We start from the raw sequence: 25,386 nt of genomic DNA, 5'->3' as shown, positions 1-25,386 counted from the left end.
TAGCAGACTTGCATGCAGTTGCAATAAGACATCACTTTAGATGGCTGTAGTGTATATACTACAGTATGTTGACCCAGTCAGGATGTAGTCTTTGCCATTAAGTTGAATGTCTTTTATTAACCCCAAAACGTGTTTATACTGTAACTATTGTACTTCTTACATACCAGCTGTTTGATTGTAATCTGCAACGGTTGTAGTTTCCATTAACCCATTTGGAGGTGTTGAAATCATGTACAACCGCTAATGCTAATCTTTGTCATGTCTATGGCAAGTCCAGCGTAAATTAGCATTGATCTAGCACATTTTGAAAAGTGGAGCCTCACTGTACTTTCGAGTGTCTTTTCCTTGCTTTGTTGGCATGGAAAATTGTAACATTACTTAGAGGCAGTCCGCTTGTTTCTCGGCCAAGTGCATGTCCAGTTTGCAACTGGACATGATGATACATGCAACAAAGATATTGAAATATGGCACAGTTGGATTTTACGAGAATCAGAACCCGGTAGTACCGACAGGCTCAGGTTGGTGTCTATAAAAATACCACATTTGGTGCCCTTTCCTCATGTCAACATGCTAATAGCAGGGGTCCCCAAACTTTTTGATTCGGGGGCCGCATTGGGTTAAAACAATTTGGCCGGGGGCCGGGCTGTATATATATATATATATATATATATATATATATATATATATATATATATATATATATATATATATATATATATATATATATATATATATACATATACATACAAACATACATAGCTTACCACCACCAGTTGTGAATGAATAATGGGTTCTCACTTCTCTGTGAAGCGCTTTGAGTGTCTAGAAAAGCGCTATATAAATCTAATCCATTATTATTATTAATATACATACTTACATATATATATATATATACCTACATATATATATATATATATATATATATATATATATATATATATATATATATATATACCTACATATATATATATATATATATATATATATATATATATATATATATATATATATATATATATATATATATATATATATATATATATATATATATATATATATATATATTAGATATATATAGCGCACTTTCCGCATGCGCGATGATGTCACGTTATCGATGAGAAAATGCATTTTTAGACAATATTATTTGCCTGAGCGGCTAGGAGACACCGTGAGTAGCAAGCGGTACAAAGTGGATAAGAAAAGACAGAAAAAAATTATATATATATATATATATATATATATATATATATATATATATATATATATATATATATATATTTATTTTTAATTTTTTTTATATACTTGGGACTTCCCGTGGGCCTGATTTTGGATGCTGGCGGGCTGGATCCCTGCTAATAGCATAAATGTCATGTGGCCATATTTCATGTGTTACTCTAATGAGTCATTGTCGGCTTAGAAACCTCGTACAAAAATGAAATAAAGTTGCCTGACATGGTCCAATACACATTTTGTTAGTTCAATATGTGTATTATATTATCCAACTTTGAGTTCAAAAGAGGCAGAAATTTTAGTTTTATTTTTGTGAGAGTTACAACAAGCAAATGGCAACCATTCAGTGGAATAGCCCAAATAAACGATAAGTGTCTTAGTCAATAAAGCTCAAGTTTAATAACAGTAAGTAAGTACCCATGACATTTGTGCGCACTGTATAAACATCAATGAGTTGCAACGTTCAATCAGGTCACTTTATTCTGTTAGGTTGCTAAGAGTTCGGATTCCAGATAGGATGTTTATGTCATGCGGTTTATGAATGTTTATTACGTAGCTGCACACTTTGCAACAATTTGATTGGATAAAAAGTGAATTCCTGTACTGGCAGCATACGGAGCACTTTTGCATGAAGCAAGGAAAAACCATCAAATCCAAGTCCGATCTATTTAACACAGTGCTTCCTTTTTTCCATTAAGTTTAGTGACGATCGCCAGTACTACAGTATGTCAACATTTGCACATAGCTTGTCTTTATTGTTTAAGATGTTTGAAGAAGGTGAACAAATAATTACGGTGTATTGCTTTTTTTAGTGACGAGAAAAGAGGGTCTACTTTGGCTCCTGTGCGTCAGCCAAAGATCGGGCATATTTTAAGATCTCTAACCAAATTGACTTTTACTGCACATTTGGATTAATAGAAATAATTGGAATATGAAGCTGATGAGTTGTATTCAATACAATGACAGGAGTGAGTATGGTGAATCTTCCATCCACTCATAAACAATCTTTTTTATTCATGTAAGGCTCCCTTCCATGAATCACACAATGTGCGTAGGGCCCCACAATTTGTAGTGGGTCCCGTTTTGCAGGAAGAAGCACATGTATGACGTTAATGTTATAAATATAAATGATAAATGGGTTGTACTTGTATAGCGCTTTTCTACCTTCAAGGTACTCAAAGCGCTTTGACAGTATTTCCACATTTACCCATTCACACACACATTCACACACTGATGGCGGGAGCTGCCATGCAAGGCGCTACCAGCAGCCATCAGAGGCAAAGGGTGAAGTGTCTTGCCCAAGGACACAACGGACGTGACTAGGAAGGTAGAAGGTGGGAATTGAACCCCAGTAACCAGCAACACTCCGATTGCTGGCACAGCCACTCTACCAACTTCGCCACGCCGTTAACACTTTTATAAATGACAAGGCGCTTCGTATGAAAATTTACTGCAAACATATTCCTAGCTGCTTCCTGCTGCGACACTGACAATAATGTAAAGACATAATTCGTCATAAGAGTCATTGCTACTGGGATCAAATCCCTGTCAATACAGAGTTGGAAGGACCATAATGTTTTAATTGTTTTTCCGTGATTTTTTTTAGTACAAAACATCCATCCATCCATCCATCCATTTTCTACCGCTTGTCCCTTTTGGGGTCGCGGCATTAAATTAAATTCAAGTTTGATTAAAAAGGTCTAAAATTTGTTTCACATAAACAATTTTAAATAAATCAAATTCTGCCTTCTCTCCCTGTCCCTTATACAAACGTTTGTAATACAATTTTACATTACAGTCCCAGCAGTCCCACAGTACAGTAAATGAAGCATATTATCCAAAACCCATCAATGATGCTGGAATTTTGTTAAAAAAGTGCTTGAGAAAGCCTTACTAAAAAGTTAAAACATATCGGGGTGTTTTTTTGTGTAGGCTACCGTTAGCTTTAATGCTACAGTTATGAGGTGTGTTTGTTTGTGCACTTTATCCACTCATTACATTGACAAGGTGGTGACTTGTCCAGGGTGCACCCCACCTTCCACCCGAGTGCAGATGAGATAGGCTCCCGCACCACCCCCCGCGGTAGAAAATGGATGGATGGATGCACAATGTAGCTTCGCACTTATCCAGCATAGTACTGTAGATGTCATATTTTAGAACGTAACATTAAGGAGTGGGACACAAACGTTAGCAACACAGGAATAGCTACGTGAGCTACTATGCAGTGCTAACAGCACAGACATATACTAGACACCTCACGGCTTGGCTGACTCGTACATCAAACTGTCCGCCATCTTGCGGCAGTCATTTGCCAAGACTACAGCAGCAATGTCATATCCATATTAACTAATGTAAATTCCATCCATCCATCCATCCATTTTCTACTGCTTGTCCCTTTCGGGTTTGTGGGGGGCTGGAGCCTATCCCAACTGCATTTATGCAGAAGGCGGGATACACCCTGGACAAGTCGCCACCTAATCACAGGGCCAACACAGATAGACAGACAATATTCACACTCACATTCACACTCTAGTGCAGGGGTGGGCAATTAATTTTTACCGGGGGCCGCATGAGCAACCCAAGCACTGCTGGAGGGCCAGATCGACAATATTTCAATTACATTTTGCTCAATATTATTTTTGATATATACTGTAAGATAAATAATAATAATAATAATAATAATAATAATAATAATAATAATAATAATAATAATAATTAACATCGACGATAAAGTTCGCAACTTTTGGTCGCTGATAAAAAAAGCCTTGCCTGTACCGGAAGTAGCGTGACGTTGCAGGTTGAAGGGCTCCTCACATTTCCCCATTGTTTACACCAGCAGCGAGAGCGATTCGGACCGAGAATGCGACGATTACCCCATTAATTTGAGCGAGGATGAAAGATTTGTGGATGAGGTACGTAAGAGTGAAGGACTAGAGTGCAGTGCAGGACGTATCTTTTTTCGCTCTGACCGTAACTTAGGTAAAAGGGTTCATTAGATTCCACACTTTCTCCTTTTTCTATTATGGATCACGGATTTGTATTTTAAACCACCTCGGATACTATATCCTCTTGAAAATGAGAGTCGAGACCGCGAAATGGACATTCACAGTGACTTTTATCTCCACGACAATACATAGGTGAAGCACTTTAGCTACGGAGCTAACGTGATAGCATCGTGCTTAAATGCAGATAGAAACAAAAGAAATAAGCCCCTGACTGGAAGGATAGACAAAAGATCAACAATACTACTATCAGGAGACACCAAACCAAACACTGGACCTGTAACTACACGGTTAATGCTGTGTCGCCTAGCAATGCTGTTGCTAACGACGCCATTGAAGCTATTTTAGCTACGGACCTCGTCAGAGCTATGATAAAAACATTAGCGCTCCACCTACGCCAGCCCTCATCTGCTCATCAACACCCGTGCTCACCTGCGTTCCAGCGATCGACGGCGCGACGAAGGACTTCACCCGATCATCGATGCGGTCGGCAGCTAGCGTCGGATAGCGCGTCTGCTATCCAAGTCAAAGTCCTCTTGGTTGTGTTGCTGCAGCCGGCCGCTAATACACCGATCCCACCTACAGCTTTCTTCTTTGCAGTCTCCATTGTTCATTAAACAAATTGCAAAAGATTCACCAACACAGATGTCCAGAATACTGTGGAATTTTGCGATGAAAACAGAGCTGTTTGTATTGTGATACAATGTGTCCGAATACTTCTGCTTCAACCATCGACGTCACGCGCAAACGTCATCATACATAGACGTTTTCAACCGGAAGTTCCCCGGGAAATTTAAAATTGCACTTTATAAGTTAACCCGGCCGTATTGGCATGTGTTGCAATGTTAAGATTTCATCATTGATATATAAACTATCAGACTGCGTGGTCGGTAGTAGTGGGTTTCAGTAGGCCTTTAAGATGTTAGTGAAGCCTTTTCCCTCCTCGTTTTTTTACATAGCTGTCCTGTGTAAAGTGGTGGGCGTATACAGTAATCCCTCGTGTATTGCTCTTATTTGGTTTTTGGCCTGACTGTGGTAAATGTATTTCCTCAAAGTAAGATTTAATTATAAATAAACTGTTTACGACTTTCTTAATACATTTATTCAACATTATGAGAGACCTGTAGATATGAAATAACACCTTTAGTCAGTTGTACACTCTGCAATGCAATATAGTAATGTTGCCTGAGGCTGAGCCAAATCAGTGGCCACAATACTGATTGGTTTGGTGTCATCTAGTGGACAATACTACTGTAGTATTGATATTTCTAATTCATTTAGCCATGTTTGGAAATACTTAATTTAGGACAAACATACATAGAATATGATGCTTTCTAAAAATCTGTAAACTTGGATGCGTGATGTTGCGAGGGATACACAGGATAGCCTGATCTAGCCAGGGGCGGCTCAGAGGTGGTATCATGTCCATTCCGAAGGATGTTTTTAGTTCCCGACATTTGAATAAGCGTTTCTCTCAACAGTGGAGCAAACAAGGGAGGTATATGATTGATTTTTCTCACGCTTTGCGGTTCACACCTACACATATTGATGTAGTATGATACCAAATAAAATTGTGTTCAATATGAATCCTTAAAGGCCTACTGAAACCCACTACTACCGACCACGCAGTCTGATAGTTTATATATCAATGATGAAATCTTAACATTGAAACACATGCCAATACGGCCGGGTTAACTTATAAAGTGCAATTTTAAATTTCCCGCCACACTTCCGGTTGAAAAACTCCTTTGGATATGATTTATGCGCGTGACGTCACAAAATCCACAGAAGTGGTTGGACCCCATCGACCCGATACAAAAACCTCTTGTTTTCTTCGACAAAATTCCACAGTATTCTGGACATCTGTGTTGGTGAATCTTTTGCAATTTGTTTAATGAAAAATGGAGGCTGCAAAGAAGAACGTTGTAGGTGGGATCGATCGGTGTATTAGCGGCTAAGTACAATACTTACAGCAACACAACAAGGACTACTTACTACGCCTAGCCGATGCTTGCCGCCAAACCCACGGATGAAGTCCTTCGTCGCACCGTCGATCGCTGGAACGCTGGTGAGCACGGCTGTTGATGGGAAGATGAGGGCTGGCTGGCGTAGGTGGAGCGCTAATGTTTTTATCATAGTTCTGTGAGGTCCGGTTGCTAAGTTGCTAAATTAGCCTTAGCGTCGTTAGCAACAGCATTGTTAAGCCTTACCAGGCTGAGAATTTTTAACCGTGTAGTTACATGTACATGGTTTAATTGTATTGTTGATCTTCTGTCTATCCTTCCAGTCAGGGGTTTATTTCTTTTGTTTCTATCTTCATTTGAGAACGATGCTATCACGTTAGCTCAGTAGCTAAGTGTGTCACCGATGTATTGTCGTGGAGATAAAAGTCACTTTAAATGTCCATTTCGTGTGCTCGGCTCTCATTTTCAAGAGGATATAGTATCCGAGGTGGTTTAAAATACAAATCCGTGATCCACAATAGAAAAAGGAGAGAGTGTGGAATCCAATGAGCCAGCTTGTACCTAAGTTACGGTCAGAGCGAAAAAAGATACGTCCATCACTGCCTCTCTAGTCCTTCACTGTAACGTTCCTCATCTACGAATCTTTCATCCTCGCTCAAATTAATGGGGTAATCGTCGCTGTGTCGCTCCGAAACTCTCGCTCCATTGTAAACAACGGGGAATTGTGAGGAATACTAGCTCCTGTGATGTCACGCTACTTCCGGTACAGGCAAGGCTTTTTTTTATCAGCGAGCAAAAGTTGCGAACTTTATCGTCGATTTTCTCTACTAAATCCTTTCAGCAAAAATATGGCAATATCGCGAAATGATCAAGTATGACACATAGAATGGATCTGCTATTCCCGTTTAAATTAAAAAAAAATCATTTCAGTAGGCCTTTAAATAGGAACTTGCTATGCGACATGCATGCAATCTTGCCTTTAAACTTGACCTCCAGCACCTCGTTGACGTTCTCAATAATGTCCCCGTTGGGCTTGAAGGTGTGACAGGGACAATGTACGCTGATCTCCAGGCCCAGATTGGTCTCTGCGTGCGATGTAAAGCATTTTTTGAAGCACCTGTACCAGGAGCGCTGCTACAGAATGTGACAAAGTGGCGTGGCGCTCTACTCACGTCTGTACATGAGCCACTCCCTCACTGTCTCTGTAACGTCGAAAGAGACCCACTCCAGCATCCCCTTGGTCAGGACATTCTTGCCCCCGACGTAACGCTGTTTGGCTTTGGGGTCATCTTTCTGGAGGATCTGCAAGGAAGGATGAAAATGTGGCCCAGCTGCATAAACTCTCTTTTTTAACACACACACACACATTGAAGCGGAGCTGTCTGTCTGAGCCAGACTCTCCAGGATGCCTTGGGCCAAATGTCTACTCTTCATGGAAAAAGTGACTGCCTGTGTTGATATCCCCATTTTGCAAGTTAATGCCTGCATGTTACCCTCCTGCCAATGGGAAACTGGCTGGTCTTTACATCAGCAGCTCATATGAGCGAGGCAGTGCCACACAGCCCAGCAGCAGCGCTGCACCACAATGATGCTCTGCACTGCACTCAAACACCTCAAATAAGTCAAACATCCAAAAGCAGGACAAGTCAGAATTCAAATCCTGCTTGACCTAAAACGAGCATGAAAGGATTTGCTTATCTTTGGCTTTTGAGAACACTCTTTCCAAAAGAAGGACGGGCGTCACGGATGGAAGCGAAACCTCTTAATTATGCAACTGTTACTCTGACTGCTTTTAAATAAATAAATGATAAATGGGTTGTACTTGTATAGCGCTTTTCTACCTTCAAGGTACTCAAAGCGCTTTGACAGTATTTCCACATTCACCCATTCACACACACATTCACACACTGATGGCGGGAGCTGCCATGCAAGGCACAAACCAGCACCCATCAGGAGCAAGGGTGAAGTGTCTTGCCCAAGGACACAACGGACGTGACTTGGATGATAGAAGGTGGGGATTGAACCCCAGTAACCAGCAACCCTCCGATTGCTGGCACAGCCACTCTACCAACTTCGCCACGCCGTCCCCCTTTGGAATAAATATACCGTATTTTCCAGACTCTAACCAGTATATAAGCTGCACCCACTAAATTTTAGAAGAAAAAAAATTGTTTTCCTATATTAGCCGCACCGGACTATAAGGCGCAGCTATATACCGGTATCTATATAGTACCGGTACTGTTTGATCAGCAGTAAAATTGCTGATCAAACAAAACAGAAAAGTAATTGATGTCTTTATTCATCTTTTGTGAGATGAATACTTTGTTTTCCCATTTTCAATAAGGTTCACAATGTTTGTCAGGATTATTCTTCCTTGTACTTTGTACACACTTTGAGTTTGAACAGTTTATTTAAGTGGATCATTTTAGTACAATGTTTGATTTCTTTACTTAATCCATTTTAATCCGTGTTTGTTATTTTGCAGTTTTATACAGTATAGGCGACATATATAAACCCTCGGTTTACCCACGTGATAATATCTCCATGTTAAGAAACTCAACTACAGCTCCGCGATGATCAGACATGCCCCCCCCCCCTTCTCTCCCTCCCTCCCCACACCCAGACACACACACAGCGCGCCTCTTCCTTGTGACACAAGAGATTCAGAAGGACGACACCGCAGCGCTCCAATAAAACACACTCACATCTTCTGTTTCTTTCCGATACTACATAAAAAATAACGTAAAATAACGCAGTAACGCATCATGTAGTAACGGTAACTGAGTTACTGAATATAAAAAATAACGCGTTAGATTATTAGTTACCGCCGAAACTAACAGCGTTACAGTAACTTTGTAACGCGTTAGTCCCAACACTGGTTGTGGTTAGGGCCTTGCATGGCAGCTCCAGCCATCAGTGTGTGAATGTGTGTGTGAATGGGTGAATGTGGAAATAGTGTCAAAGCGCTTTGAGTACCTTGAAGGTAGAAAAGCGCTATACAAGTATAACCCATTTACCATTTACCATTTTATAATTTAGCTGTTAGCGAAGAAAAATCCATGGATTAGTTGCATAGTCTGCGATGAGGTGGCGACTTGTCCAGGGTGTACCCCGCCTTCCGCCCAAATGCAGCTGGGATAGGCTCCAGCACCCCCGCAACCCAGAACGGGACAAGCGGTAGAAAATGGATGGATGGATGTATAAGCCGCAGGGTTCAAAGTTTGGGGGAAAAGTAACGGCTTATAGTCTGGAAAATACGGAATTAGACCCGCAAGAGATTCGGTCCTTAAATCAACTTTCTTTTCCCCTTCCTGCCCGAGCTGCATCACAAAACAAACGATTCACCCGCTTTGAAAGCACAGGTGTTTGAAGAAGACTCGAGTTTAACTCACGACTCACAAGCTTTCTCTTGATGGTTGAGCCCTGCTCGTCTGCTGAGCTGTTCATTGTTCTCCTGAATGCCAATTTGTGAACAGGTGTTACATTTGTAGAGGAGACAGTTAATTTTGCAGTTTCATTCTGCACACACTTATTTTAAATACAGTAGTGCCTCAACTTGAGAGTGCCCCATCTTAAGAGTGTTTTGAGATAAGTGCTGTGCTATGCTTTAAGTTGCGAGCAAAAATTTGCGCTACAAGCAATCCACGCCATTAGTTGGCGTAGCGAATGTCACAAAGATCAGCCCAAAACATTTGGTAGTAATGCTGGCAATAGCTTATAGCTAGAGATCGACATACATTTGTTTTCCAATCATGGTAACGAAGAAAGTGGACGAAAAGGACAGTGCTGAGAAGAAGATGTGGATGATATTCATTGAAATAAAGAAATAAATCATCATGTGGCCGTGTAGTTCGAGCGTATCACTGCAAGTCTGCCCCATACTGAAGCAGAACGAGTCTAACGCCAGCAAAGAGCGTTGAAATAATATCTAAATGGCGCACATGTATCCATGAAAATATGGAAAAGCTGCTGATGGTGCAGCTGGAAGGAGATACCGTAGAAGTCCACTCTCTTATATGTGTTTTATGTTGCACGATTCCACCAAGAAAAATTCCTAGTCTGTGAACCCGTTCTCAAACAATGGCAATAAAAACTATTCTGATTCTGATTCTGATTCTGATTTTGATTTTAAGGTGAATACTGTACATTATTATTACATTACTCCATACGACTACTGTAGCTGTTAGTATATGTAAATGTTTATACAATATTCATTATCTAAAATTTTGTTATTCTTTTTGAAGGGCATATGACATATTGTGCTGTTTAATCACAAATTCAATTGATTTCAATTAATTTCAATGGGGGATGTTGACTTGAGATACAAGTGTTTTGTCTTAAGAGCTCAGCCACAGAACCAATGAGAGATGAGGTACTACTATGTATCAAATGTTAAAGGGGACCTATGATAAATGTTGTCTTTTATGAGTGATACATTTTGTTACAATGTTGGATGCACGTGTTAAACAATGTCAGAATGTCAAATCATGAAGTTCATGCATTTTTACGAGAGCTTGCACGCAGTTTTGGATGTCTCCGTTGGCTGGGGGTCTTGCAGCCTGGCTGCTTGGTATATGTATACACTGTGTACATTTTCAAAGGATAAATGATGATACTTTTGGAGATGGTGGGGCGTGGTTTCATTTGCGATATTGGAACGCCTCCACAATCAGACATCTTGCAGACAGACTCAAAAAACGGGTTATAAAATTGACTGTAGAGCAAATTTACACCAAAGCATATCCAATACATATTATCTACACCACAAAGCAGTGTTTTAAATGTAGAGTAAAATCATCATAGGTCCACTTTAGCTATTTATTTGGCTCATATGCTCAAAATGGTTACAAAACAAAAAAACGAAGACCATCTCAATTACCGGTACACAAAAAAATCCAATCGGATCGTATTATTGGTACATTTTCCAGTTATTTAAAGTGAAACTACACAACATCAACAACACATCACAGTGTATCTATACCCACTATATAATACATTTATATTTTTTATTTTAATGTGCAAAAGTTAAAGAGAAAGCAACATCCACAGGTACATTTTTGCCAGTTTTTTTTTTTTTAGAAAAGACTGGCATCGAGAAACACAAAGTGACTCAGCTTATGTTTCTTACTGCTGATTTCCTCACCTTTCCAGCATGTAATATCGAAGTATGTACGTTTTTTATATTTCATTCTCTCTCTTCCCCCACTCATGTGTACTCATGCTCACCGTGTAGTGTAGTGTGTAACCCCTCCCTCCCTCTTCTGCTCAGTGTCGACACACGGGGCAGACCCATCGCTGCATGCATGTAGTGAGCGCGACCGAACATCTTCTCCATAAGAGTCATAGCTTTTCTTCCAGTGACCTCGAGGTAGATGCAGCTGTGACACAGGAATCCTAAAAAAAGTATCTGTCAAACTTGTTTTTTTTAGGGCCGCTTCGCAATTATGGCTGCCCTCAGAGGACCACGTGTAACAGTGAATATACAGTATATGAATATATATTGCTACACAAATGATTGATTATTATATGCCACAGTTTTAAAGAACAAATACATTTAGTCAGAAAGTGCTTTTTTCCAGCCTTTCGCAGGCCACATAAATGATGTGGTGGGCCACATAATAAATGTGGATGACCACATTAAATGATGTGGCGGGCCAGATGTGGCCCCTGGGCCATGAGTTTGATAGCAGTGTCTTAAAGGGTCATTGGCAAGTTAACAAACAATAGGTAGGAGTTATGGCGCTCATTTTAAGATACAGCAAAGGAACATTTATGGAAGAGACGTTAACTGTTGAACAGCTCAGAAATATGACTAACATTTTTCAAAAAAACAGATCACAAAAATCTGGGTCATCTTTTATCCTCCCGAGAAGCAGCATCCTCTGCTGTGAACGTTTGTGTTTTGCATAACACAGCCATTAAAGTTAATTAGAATTATACACGCAAGTAATTTACTGCAACTAATCACGATGAATCAAAATACAAAAAGGTGATTATTCTGATTTTCAAAATGGCATCATTTGATACCACTATTATATTGTTGACATGAACATGATGGTAAAGGTGTTAAATAAACAAATTAGGTGCATATACACCATATTCCCATCTTTCTTGACTCTCTTTGCTCGTGTAACACAAAACATGATTGCTATAGATTAAAAACAAATTATATTTAATAGTGATTAATCAAAATTAATCCACAGCAAACTGTAATTAATCTGATTTACTAATTAAAAAATAAGTTTTATTGTTTGTATATCTTCATATTAACATTGGTTAACTTCCTTTACTTCTAAGTATAGGTAATACATTTCATGATGGCCTTGACTGGAACAGATCATTGTCATTATTTCATATGGAATATTGAAGGGACGGCGTGGCGAAGTTGGTAGAGTGGCCGTGCCAGCAATCGGAGGGTTGCTGGTTACTGGGGTTCAATCCCCACTTTCTACCATCCTAGTCACGTCCGTTGTGTCCTTGGGCAAGACACTTCACCCTTGCTCCTGATGGGTGCTGGTTAGCGCCTTGCATGGCAGCTCCCGCCATCAGTGTGTGAATGTGTGTGTGAATGGGTGAATGTGGAAATACTGTCAAAGCGCTTTGAGTACCTTGAAGGTAGAAAAGCGCTATACAAGTATAACCCAACCCATTTATCATTATTTATGAAGCCCCTAGTGTGTTTGAGCACTTTGGCCTAACCGTGTTACCAAACAATATCAGAATGTAATATAACTTCCTGTGGCAACGAGGGTCCGAGGGCCGCCACCGTAAAAGTGTGTGAGAGGGGGGAGTGTGTGTGTGTGTGTGTGTGGGGGGGGGGGGGGGGTTGAGTAACAAGCTTCATTGACCCCCCTCAGTGGGTCACCATGCATGGCTCTATCTCTTAATGGGCCCCTGGAAACAATCTAGTGGGCCGGACAGTCTGCATTCAGAGTAGTCTGGAAGCGCAGGAAATATAGCCACCCGATCATTACTCTGAACCGCCCACGGGAGGTTAATGAGGAAACCGAATCAAGAAAACTCCATATGCCACAAAAACACTTAATCCCACACAAACGCAGGTGTAGATGATGAGTAACTTTCATAACGAAGGACGGCAGCATTGAATGTCGATATTGAGAAAAAGCAATTGCGGATTAGTAACCGAAAAGGCTTTTTAAATGCACAATCTGGAATAATGATCAGTGCAGCAGAGTTGGACTAACATAAAATGATTTTCTCTCACTGCTGGACCTGGTGGAAGAAGGAGGAGGGTGGTGGGGGGCACTGGCTAGTTCACACACCTGGTAGAGCTCAATCCTCTGTTCGTTTTTCTTGGCAGCAGGGTTGGGGATCCTCAGAGCTCGAAACTCGGCCCTGAACAAGTTGGTGGAGTTCTTCTCCATGGTGGAGACGTTGAAGCGAAATACCTTAGAGGTGATTCCCTTTGGGCAGTAAGGGAGGTCATCTGCAGGTAAAATGGAAAAGCATGACTCAAACAGTAGGGACTCCAAGTTGAAATGTTGCTTTTGGCACACGTCCTCCAAGCTTTTATTCATTACCTCATCGGATAGGTTATTATTAAAGCCCATTTTCCGAGGATATTCTTGTTTATCTTCTGGTGATTTATTTGATTTTTCAGAGTATTTTCTCGGATGGAGTTAATGCAGCACAGAAAAAGGTTTTAAAATGTTCCTTTTTTTGTTCGCATATTCTCCTTTTGCTCACGAGCATTGCTACAACATGGATTCAAATATTTGTGCCCAAAACCAGTGGAACTGTAGATTAGGTCTCTTCTACCAGACTGGACATTAACAATCCTGTAAGGGAAATCTATAAGAACATCGTCAAGAACTTTTTGAGCCTCTTCAGGCACTGTACTTTAAACTCATGTTCAGCAATGCAGACATGAACATAGGGAAATTAGCAATCAATTAACGTTATGCTTGATTGGGTGGTATTATCTCTGAATGTTTTAAGCTCCTGTTTCCATGCTAGTGTTATATTCATATGCAAAATGCTGCTCAGAGAAGGAGCTCAACATCACTTTGAACTATCCAATATAAAAGCAGTTTGATGAAGTATGAAAAAAACAATGTAAACATATATACATTGTTCTGATTTATTAAAAAAACTCATTATTACTGTGAAACCATTCAATCTGTGCAATATTTATATTTGTTAATGAATGTACATGTGCAATAACCCACATATACTATACATGTATATAATCAGAACAATGCACTCTTTATTGCTTATTTGTTTTCTTTATCCAATTGCGCTATTCTTATTTTCTATCTTTATTTTTCTTTCCATTATTCTGTTTTCCGTTGCATAACTGCACCAGAGAAGGAGCTGCTTTTAATCTCACTATACATGCATATGTTGACGATAAAAGGCTTTTTATTATATTCCATTCAATTCTGATTACTGGTAAATATGTCAAGCCTGCAAAAGACAACACTAGTGCCATTTATTAACAGTTAAAGGTTGAGCTAAGTGTACGAAGGTGGTGTCCACATTGCTCTCTTTCACTAGCAAGAGTCTTCAATGAAGATAAAAGTACACCTGTCAACCCTCCTAGTTTCCCCCAGAAACTCATATATTTTCGCTTTCTTTTCAGGCGTCTTCCTGCGTCTTTATTTTTACCTTCAATGAAGTAAAATAAATCTGGTACTGCTGGCAGTTGGAGCATCACAGCTTCCAGTTCACTCAGCCTCAGCAACATTCAGTAAAAATCACCGTAACACACATCCAAAAGATTATAAAAATGTCAGGCTTCAAAATAAAAGCGTGCCAGTAACAAAAATATATTTAAAAAAAAGTCCTATACTTTAAAATGCAAATGTTGGTAAAGTAAAAGTGATGTTACATTTTCATTTAATAATTTCTTTTGCCATTTACTGTAATTTCCGGACTATAAGCCGCACCTGACTATAAGCCGCACCAGCTAAATTTAGGGGAAAATACAGATTGCTCCATATATAAGCCGCACCCGACTATAAGCCGCAGGGTTTTGATGTGTAATTACCGTAGTATATAGGGGTTCCTGCTACCACGGAGGGGATTGTCGGGACAGAGATGACTGTTTGGGAACGCAAAGCGTCCCATTTATTAACAATAAATCTTTCAATCATTCAATCAAACTTTCACATCTTTGACATGGCGAACAGCATTCGTGCAGAGTACAAATAATACAACGGTGCAAATTAATACAAAGTGCTCGCCTGTACGTTATCAAAATAACCAGCCTACCCGTATATGAAAAGTCAGTCTTTAATCATCGTGTCATCGTCTTCCTCCTGCATACTAAAACCACCGAAATCCTCTTCGTCTGTGTCGGAGAAGAACAGGCCGTAAATAAGCCGCACCGTTGTATAGGCTGCAGGGACCAGAACGAGGGGAAAAAGTAGCGGCTTATAGTCCGGAAATTACGGTATATGTATCTTGCATTGTTCTGTACATGTCACACTATAATTATAATTATTAAACAATGTGTTCTGTGTTCATATTTTTGGGTGTCTGGAAAGGCTTCATTAGATTAAATTATTTCTTAGAGGACAAATTATTTTGGTTGTCTTTGTATGCAGTTTTCGTCTGACTTTTTAAACTGATCACTTCTGGAAAAAGCCATAACCCATTGTGTCAGAGGGATGATTAAATTGAAGCTGTGATTGGCGCGTGATCAGTTCAGGGTGTAACGTCAGCTGTCAGACGCTGGATGGCTGAAGCAAAGGATGCGGTTCTTGCTATGCAGCATCTGCTTATGTGACTCGAGCGGCAATGCAAACCAAATTCCCCATGTGGCTGCACTAACATGCCCGTCCCGCTTATGCTGCAGCTCCACGGGTGCTCAGACAGAAGCCCAAATCTTCCCAAACAGCAGAGAGTCTCGGCTCTAGCTCAGGAACGTGTGGGCCCACGTGCTGGAACAGGACAACATCCCGGCAAGCAGCAAGGCGGCAAACGACTCCACATGCCCTGCAAGCGCTAACTTGTAATCCACCTTAGTGGCGCGTGCACGTTTGATAGTGTGGCATGCTTGACATTTAAGGGAACATAAAGGGCCACATTGTGCTTGTATCTGAAAAGCTTCCTGTTGCACCCAAGGCTCGCCCTTCTTTTCATCATATCACCTGATAGTTTATTAGTTCAATGAGCCGGGCACATGCGGCGAGGAGCTAAGCAAGCACATAGCAAGCTTTTTACAAGCAAAGTGGAAACAGTCATTTACAGCCAAGCTCTGGCTAATTTATCACCCTCATCTTTAAATCTATTGAGAGGGGGTAATCACACCTTTTGGAAACTCATAAAAACATCTGTGTCATCCTAGAAACATGTCAGAGTACTTTATTTGACCCATAATCCTTTTCCAGTGTCCTTACACTCTTTATCTGATATTTCCACTACCTTTTTTTTCAAAACCCTTCCTATTTATAGGTGACCTTTTCTGCATGTATCCCCTGCCACATATCAGTCCAGTGTTTCCACACAATCTACGAGGAGGGAACCTCAGTAGCCCTTTGCTCCACTCACTCATTGCCCCCACTGGAGGCAAAAAGCCCCCTTTTGGAGTGGAGATTTGAAATTCTAATCAAGTCTTTGGTTTCCTTTTGGATGACCTCATTTTTCCCATTGCATTGGTTTTAGGTGGATTTCACATTATGGCTTATTTTTGCCAAGGGTCTGAAAGGTAATTTGTTCCATGTCGGCAAGCTGAGGAGATTGCTTGCATAATTAAAAATGAAATACATGTACTAATTTTATGACCCAATATTGGAATGAGTCACATGCTGACACAAACAGCTGAAGCAAACAACCTTTTACAGTAGAAGCTACTAAAGTCGAACAGTTTGAACTTAATATTTTGGTCAGCGAATCTCGTGAGACTATTGCTGAGTTAGCGTCTAAAACAAGGGTCCCAAACTCGAAGCTCATATTTTGTGGCCCTCTACTTAACTTTATAGTAATGTAATTGAGGCCCGCACCTCCTGGGCGGCTAACACTAAAATATGTCATTGCAATCTTGACTACCACTAGAAAGAACACTAAATACAACGGTGAAAACACAAAATTCATAACACAAATTGCGCAACACCAAGAACAACTTCCTGTAAGCAAGCGGAAGTGTCTCTGACCATCTCCTGAGGAACAACAGCGTCAAAATATAAGATTTTTTCATTAAATTTGACATTTATAATGACTTAAAAGGGCTGTTTGCAACTTGCTAACAATTAAATGTTTTTAAAGCAAACAATGTAAACAACACCACCATTAGCTAGGTTATGTTACCGTTAATGGCTTAACAGAACATATTGGTTTTAAAACTGCCTATATTTTTCACAATTACTAAGTTTGTGTAAACATTTTTTTTACTCTCGTCAATATGTATGCGCAGGGAGTGCATGCACGCATACAAAAGCAGTCCAAGAGCAACAACTGTCATGTTGTTATGCATTCAATGATAGCTAATGCTAACTATCCAAATCAGTATTATTAGCAAAGAACATCCAAAGCTAATGCACGTGCATGTGCTATGTACGTACGTAGAGTACGTAAGAGGGCGGGATATAACGTTGTGTGTAAATGTTGCAAACAGACCCTTTAAGGCCTACCATAGCTCGGGGTCACAGTACACTCAAAGTTAGATTTAACGCAGTCCTTGGGGTCTATAAAATACCGATCACCTTATTCCCGAGATCGTGTGGTTTGGAAATCTTTATTTTTTTACCCCTTTCTTTTTGAAAAAAATATGCGATGTAGCGCGGCTGCCTAAACCTGTTTGGTGGATAGTGCCCCCACGAGATGTGACGGGAATGGCACAAAAATATACAGGGCATTAGCCTATCGTGAAGCAAAAACTCAGAGTCACCAATGTCAAACAAAAAGAAGGTCTAAGTGCAGCAATGAAGACAAGTAACTGTCGTGTAGAGTAAACCAACACAGGATATGACCAGGAGGGACCAGTTATGACAGTAAGTTTGTAAATACGCTATAATTTGGTGAAAAACAATGTGATTGACATTGGTGAAAAAAAAACGGGCAAACATTTGGGATCCACGGCACGATAGCGTTATAAAAAACATATTGGGCGTGTTATATCGAACTTTAACTGTAGCTAACACATTTAATCATGTGGTTAAAAGGCTCTATGTCCAGCAGTCCTTAGGTCAGTGGTTCTTAACCTGGGTTCGATCGAACCCTAGGGGTTCGGTGAGTCGGGCTCAGGGGTTCGGCGGAGGTCAAGACACACCCGACTCATCGTGTAAATAAAAACTTCTCCCTATCGGCGTATTACGGATACGGCAACAGCAGAAGTCACACTGATTTGCAAGTGTGTAAATTGTTGTGAGTTTATGCACTGTGTTGGTTTTGTTCTTTGAACAAGGTGATGTTCATGCACGGTTCATTTTGTGCACCAGTAATAAAACATGGTAACACTTTAGTATGGGGAACATATTCACCATTAATTAGTTGCTTATTAACACGCAAATTAGTAACATAATGGCTCTTAACTAGTCATTATTAAGTACTTATTAATGCCTTATTCGGCATGGCCTTATTATAACCCTAACCCTCTAACCCTGGCCCTAACCCTCTAACCCAGACCTGGGCATTCTGCGACCCGCGGGCCGCATCCGGCCCTTTGTACGTCACTGTCCGGCCCGTGTGAGGCCAATTATAAATTACAAAATACATTTTAAAAAGTATCTATTTCGAGTGTGCAATACAACGGTGCTGCTTTTGTTTTGAAAAGCGTTATTTGTATTACTTCCGTGTGGACGTATGCTCGTGCGCGCAGCGGCAATCACAAATTACAAAATAAATTTAAAAAAACATCTTTGTCGTGCGTGCAATACAACTGTGCTGCTTTTATTTTGAAAAGTGTTATATGGGCGTATGTCCTGTGAGGGAAGGCGCATAGCGACAAGTGATGCCCGGTTATCCCCGAGACGCTGAAAAGAGAAAAGTTGATGACGAATGGCGTGTTTTAAAAAAGACATGGACTGCCAAGTAAAGGTAAAGCCGTGTGCTTAATTTGTGGTACACATGTTGCTGTGTTTAAAGAATATAGTGTAACGACCTGCTGAAGTAGATGTTGTCTTCTTGAGTTGCGTAAATGAGGAGTGAGGAGACGTGCGTGTGGAAGGAACGAGATATGTTGAGCTGTGTTAGTATAGCTTGCTCAATAAAAGTTTAAAAAGAGCGTCAGACTTGGTGTGCACTTCTTTTGGACGCTACAATTGGTGTCAGAAGTAAAACTTTGGCATACTGCACTGTTTGTGTGCTACGTCATCGGGAGGTACGTGCCACGTGAGGAGCTCGCAGAGAGAGAGAGAGAGAGAGAGATAGAGAGATTACAGGTGCAGCCACGCTGCTTGCCATGGGGGAATTCCGCCCTCAATGAAGACTCCCAGGTTTGATGGCAAGGCGAACTGGGAGGCATTTCATCCCACTTCTGACATCAATTGTAGCGTCCAGAAGAAGTGCACACCAAGTCTGATGCTCTTTTTAAACTTTTATTGAGCAGGCTATACTAACACAGCTCAACTTATCTCGTTCTTTCCAAAAGGAAAACCAATCCTCACTCCTCATTTCCGCAACAGCAACGCTTCCTCCTTCTTCGCCAATCACCTTACAGGCGTGCTACGTTCACAACAAAGAGGATGCAGGATAAAGAAAGTGTTAAAAATAAAACCATCAAAAGCCATCTGCTTTTGTAAAGAGATAAGTTAGGTTAAATGAAAATATTATTATTATTATTATCTATCTTACGGTATATCAAAAATAATTTGAGCAAAATTTAATTGAAATATTGTCGGTGTGGCCCTCCAGCAGTTGCTCATACGGCCCCTGGTAAAAATGAATTGCCCACCCCTGCTCTAACCCTAACCCTAACCAAATAACTCTAAATTAAGTCTTTGTTACTTAGAATATGTTCCCCATACTAAAGTGTTACCAAAAACATATAACTTTGTCTTGAATTTAAAAAAAAAAAACATTTTATTTTTCACTAAAGAAGGGTTCGGTGAATGCGCATATGAAACTGGTGGGGTTCGGTACCTCCAACAAGGTTAAGAACCACTGCCCTAGGTCAATTGTACTCTAAAGCAGTGGTCCCCAACCACCGGTCCGTGGATCGATTGGTACCGGGCCGCACAAGAAATTTAAAATTTTTTTTAAAAAATAAAATTTTTTTTTTATTAAATCAACATAAAAAACACAAGATACACTTACAATTAGTGCACCAACCCAAAAAATCTCCCTCCCCCCATTCACACTCATTTGCACAAAAGGGTTGTTTCTTTCTATTATTAATATTTCTGGTTCCTACATTATATATCGATATAGATCAATACAGTCTGCAGGGATACATTCCGTAAGCACACATGATTGTATTTTTTATGACAAAAATAAATAAATACATTTAAAAAAATATATATATTAAAAAAAAATTAAAACCATGAAAAACAAACCTTGATTATAAAGCAGGGGTGGGCAATTAATTTTTACCGGGGGCCGCATGAGCAACCCGAGCAACTGCTGGAGGGCCACACCGACAATATTTCAATTAAATTTTGCTCAAATTATTTTTGATATACCGTAAGATAGATAATAATAATAATAATATTTTCATTTAACCTAACTTATCTTTATACAAAAGCAGATGGCTTTTGATGGTTTTATTTTTAACACTTTCTTACACAACACTTCCTGATGTGTAATACAATGCAAACATTTCAATTTCTGTCACTTTATCCTGCATCCTCTTTGTTGTGAACGTAGCACGCCTGTAAGGTGATTGGCGAAGAAGGAGGAAGCGTTGCTGTTGCGGAAATGAGGAGTGAGGATTGGTTTTCCTTTTGGAAAGAACGAGTTAAGTTGAGCTGTGTTAGTATAGCCTGCTCAATAAAAGTTTAAAAAGAGCATCAGACTTGGTGTGCACTTCTTCTGGACACTACAATTGATGTCAGAAGTGGGATGCAATGCCTCCCAGTTCGCCTTGCCATCAAACCTGGGAGTCTTCATTGAGGGCGGAATTCCCCCATGGCAAGCAGCGTGGCTGCACCTGTAATCTCTCTCTCTCTCTCTCTCTCTGCGAGCTCCTCACGTGGCACGTACCTCCCGATGACGTAGCACACAAACAGTGCAGTATGCCAAAGTTTTACTTCTGACACCAATTGTAGCGTCCAAAAGAAGTGCACACCAAGTCTGACGCTCTTTTTAAACTTTTATTGAGCAAGCTATACTAACACAGCTCAAAATATCTCGTTCCTTCCACACGCACGTCTCCTCACTCCTCATTTACGCAACTCAAGAAGACAACATCTACTTCAGCAGGTCGTTACACTATATTCTTTAAACACAGCAACATGTGTATCACAAATTAAGCACACGGCTTTACCTTTACTTGGCAGTCCATGTCTTTTTTAAAACACGCCATTCGTCATCAACTTTTCTCTTTTTAGCGTCTCGGGGATAACTGGTCATCACTTGTCGCTATGCGCCTTCCCTCACAGGACATACGCCCATGTAACACTTTTCAAAATAAAAGCAGCACAGTTGTATTGCACGCACGACAAAGATTTTTTTTTAAATTTATTTTGTAATTTGTGATTGCCGCTGCGCGCACGAGCATACGTCCACACGGAAGTAATACAAATAACGCTTTTCAAAACAAAAGCAGCACCGTTGTATTGCACACTCGAAATAGATACTTTTTAAAATGTATTTTGTAATTTATAATTGGCCTCACGCGGTCCGGACAGTGACGTACAAAGGACCGGATGCGGCCCACGGGCCGCAGAATGCCCAGGTCTGTTATAAAGCTTCCACTAACTTAATTTCTTAAAGTTTTGTTACTCTAAAACGAGCACCCATAGCCACATTGGCGCTAACAGCTGTGTTGATTTTCGATGACAGGAGAAAAGATGGCCTTCAAAAAGAGATGAGGGTTCAGTAGTGTGGGGACAGATTAATGGTGATCCTCCTCTACGCTATCTGACATCTGATAAAAAAAAATAAAAAAAATTGGGAATCTCCTCTCCTTCCTGCTGTTGCCTGGGGGATAGTCTGTGATGTCACTCTCTCCAGAGCTTTGTGGGGGTAAACAAGGGAAATAGGAAGCATATTGCTGCAGGTGCAAGCCAGCTGCTGAAGTGCCTTGACCTCATAAAAGACAGTACAGATGTGATTATCCACTTGGTTACACAATCTCAAGTTGTAAAAATCCCATGCACTTGCATTAGGCCGCTGTGTAAAAGATCTACATAAGCTGCTTGTACTCAGTGTCAATGTTTATAACCCTTCCGATGGCTAAATTATTTCAGTGCCAATCTGGACACATGATGCTATTGCTTATAGATAGCAAATATGTGATATTGGTCGTCGTGTCTGGGGAGGAAGAAAAAAATTGCGAGAGGAAAGAGAAAAAGTGTTGTGTTTAACTTTTTAACTGGGCGTGAAAACTTGACTATATTCCCACATACTCCAGCCTTCCAAAAAAGTGACTGTACAAGTCATTATACCCAGTGGGAATGAAAAAGAACGGAATTATCAAGGTGACAGACATTATGTTCCTACATGCCGAAACATGCTCCGCTCTTTATAATTATATAATGGAAAGTAGGAGAAAATTGCTGCTTAATGTATGTTGGCACACTTCTGTGTAATAATACGCCACACGGAGACGCAGTTTTGTTGGTGCCAGTAGTAAGTCAAGCTGATGTCTCGTATTATCACCTCCAGTATAAGTCCTGTGCGATGTGTCCTGGGCGCTGGGCCATCACCGGTCCCACTCCTTAGACCTGTTGTTTGTTTTGGGAGCTCTGCTTGTACCTCCTGACCCGCGGATAAACTCCTGAGCTATTTGTAATGGTGGGATTCAAGATTCAAGACTTGGTGCAGGGAGGCTCTGCTCAATCTTGCAGCCCAGCATAAACACCTGTGGATCTGCACTGCTTGGCACGACATCACCCACCACCTTAAAACACTAACTCCATCTGGAGACTCAGAGCGCTGCTTATGGTGGACTTCTGTTCCTGGTGTCTGGAACAATCAACGAAGCGCACTTTACACAGGAAATACCAGCACGGATGAACAAGAGAATTGGATGAAAACACTGGGCTAACTCTGCTGCTTCATACAACCAGGGTGAGTTAATAGAAGGGCGAGAGTTAAAAAAGGGGATAAAAAATATTAGGAAACTGGAAGCCTGAAAATGGAAATAAGGTATTGGAGTTGGCGATGGACAGAAGAAGCTAACTGCCTGAGAATCCACCCCCCCTCTTTAGGAATGTGTCAGAATTAGGCTGGAGTTCCCATGGCTTTGGTGTGAGGTATGTATGAGGAATGGTGCTCATTCCAATTAGACTGTTTACTTTGTGCTCTCCTTTGCATCACTGCGTAAAGGCGGCACTCAAACAAATGACAGCATCCAACATACACAATCAATACCCACATTATTCATAGCTTGTAACCACATTTTATAGCGGAAGTCCAGTGTTATTTTTTGAATGGCTGGAAATGTGTTTGTGTTAGAGATACTAGTACAACAATATTCACCCTTTTTCACATTTTGGAAATGATTCATATCATTTTGCAGGGATGCTTAACCATTTCAAAGGATCCTATTAAATTATTGGGATTAACCGTGCGCATATTCTCAATTAGTGTGAATTGCTGTAGCAGGTCTATTCAACTGGCGGCCAGGGGGCCAAACCCGGCCCGGGAATGACAACAGACCAGCCCGCGATGTTCAGTTCAAAAACTTGTACGAGAGTATTACATCTTTGCAGCACATTCCTAAAAATCCTAGAGTGTTGTCATATAGAGGATATTTGACTAGATATTTGGTATAAGGTCATGTTAATTTAGTAACACTGACAAAACAAATAGACAACAATCAAGTGTCCAGGATAGTGGATTTCAGGAATATATTGTTCAAAATAAGAATAATCGTCAAGGGAGATGTCCTTAGCTTTTTGGAAATGTAGTTAAATAGACCTGCTGTAGATGATGGGTAGCAGGTCATAATTAATATGTCATGAAGTCTAAACTGATCTAAATAAACAGAAGAAATGATGGACTTACTGTTTTCCGGAGGACCATTGACCATGTTGAACTTGTAAATCTCTTTGGCATAGTACTCAGTCTCTGTGTTATCCTGCCCACAGCTTTGCTGCCTGTCTCTTCCCAGCTCCTCAATCAGCTCCTTGGTGCTGTTATAAAGGGCCAGAACCTGAAACGGTACTTGACTCGGACCTGTTGTCTGAGGTGGACTGGTCAGTCGAAGCTTACTGAGAATCTGGCCCCGGACAGCCTCTACTCTCTTCTTCTTGATATGGTCAATGTCCACAGTGGTGCAAGTGGATAGTGACAGGATTATTGTCACACAGTTAGAAAGGAGGAAAAACAAAAGTGCTTTGCCCAGATTCATAGTTCACTCTGCTCACAACCGCCAGGTATAAGAAAAAAACAACCAAAAGTGAATTCCGGCGTAAATATAGTCCCCCTTTCCTCTTTTCATTCAGGTTGTGAGTGAGTTCTGTTCCTGGTGCAATCCCATGGTTTTAGGTGCTATGTCATTTTTGCAAAATGCGCATTTGCGAGAGTGCAAATCCGTGCCATATCGCAAAGTAGCATCAACCCTTCACCAAAGGTGTTTATCCTACTCTTCATTCCACCTGGACTCATACACGCATCGCATCCCTCACTTTCCTGCACACTCTGCACCGGGGATCAGTCTCTCCATTGACTGAGTGTCTGTCCGTCCACTTGTGGAGTCTACTCAGCCTGCAGTCCAGCATCCAACGCTGCATCACCGCTCTCTCCCTCAACCTTTATAGTCTCCTGCTGTGACGTTTGTGAGGGAGGGCCAGCTATGTGTAGACCCAGCTCGGACAAGTGACGTCTGTCTTGGATCCGAATCAGAATTGTAATCTTCAAGAAAGAAAACAAAAAGTTGGCCAATTCAGGATTTAACAGGTAGAAGACTGTTTTTTAATTCAGAGTAACATGCATGAAACACCGACTCGATGCCACTCATTACGTATGCATCATGTTTTAGACTAATAATAAAAATAAAAAACTCTACTCACCAGTGACGCTCAGTATGCCTAAAACATGCACAACACTGACATCTAGTGGACACAAGTGGGATACTAGATGGGATTCTGACAGCACTAGAGGTTAGTACTGTATTACAGAAA

General features: G+C 40.6%; 1 protein-coding gene across 1 annotated transcript in view; it reads right to left on the bottom strand.

Annotated features, from left to right (window-relative positions):
* Positions 1-25,004, bottom strand: part of tgfb3 (transforming growth factor, beta 3) — a 34,887-nt gene extending 9,883 nt beyond the window's left edge. The window contains exons 1-4 of the mRNA XM_062042045.1: positions 24,269-25,004; positions 13,480-13,643; positions 7,369-7,498; positions 7,174-7,281 (exon numbers count right to left, since the gene is read on the bottom strand). Coding sequence (XP_061898029.1) covers positions 7,174-7,281; positions 7,369-7,498; positions 13,480-13,643; positions 24,269-24,614 — 748 coding nt within the window. The 5' untranslated portion in view covers positions 24,615-25,004. The remainder of the gene's footprint in view (positions 1-7,173; positions 7,282-7,368; positions 7,499-13,479; positions 13,644-24,268) is intronic.
* Positions 25,005-25,386: the final 382 nt, after the last annotated feature.

The sequence above is a fragment of the Entelurus aequoreus genome, linkage group LG03 (assembly GCF_033978785.1).
Source record: "Entelurus aequoreus isolate RoL-2023_Sb linkage group LG03, RoL_Eaeq_v1.1, whole genome shotgun sequence".
Taxonomy (NCBI): domain Eukaryota; kingdom Metazoa; phylum Chordata; class Actinopteri; order Syngnathiformes; family Syngnathidae; genus Entelurus; species Entelurus aequoreus.
This window is presented reverse-complemented; position numbering and strand designations above follow the sequence as displayed.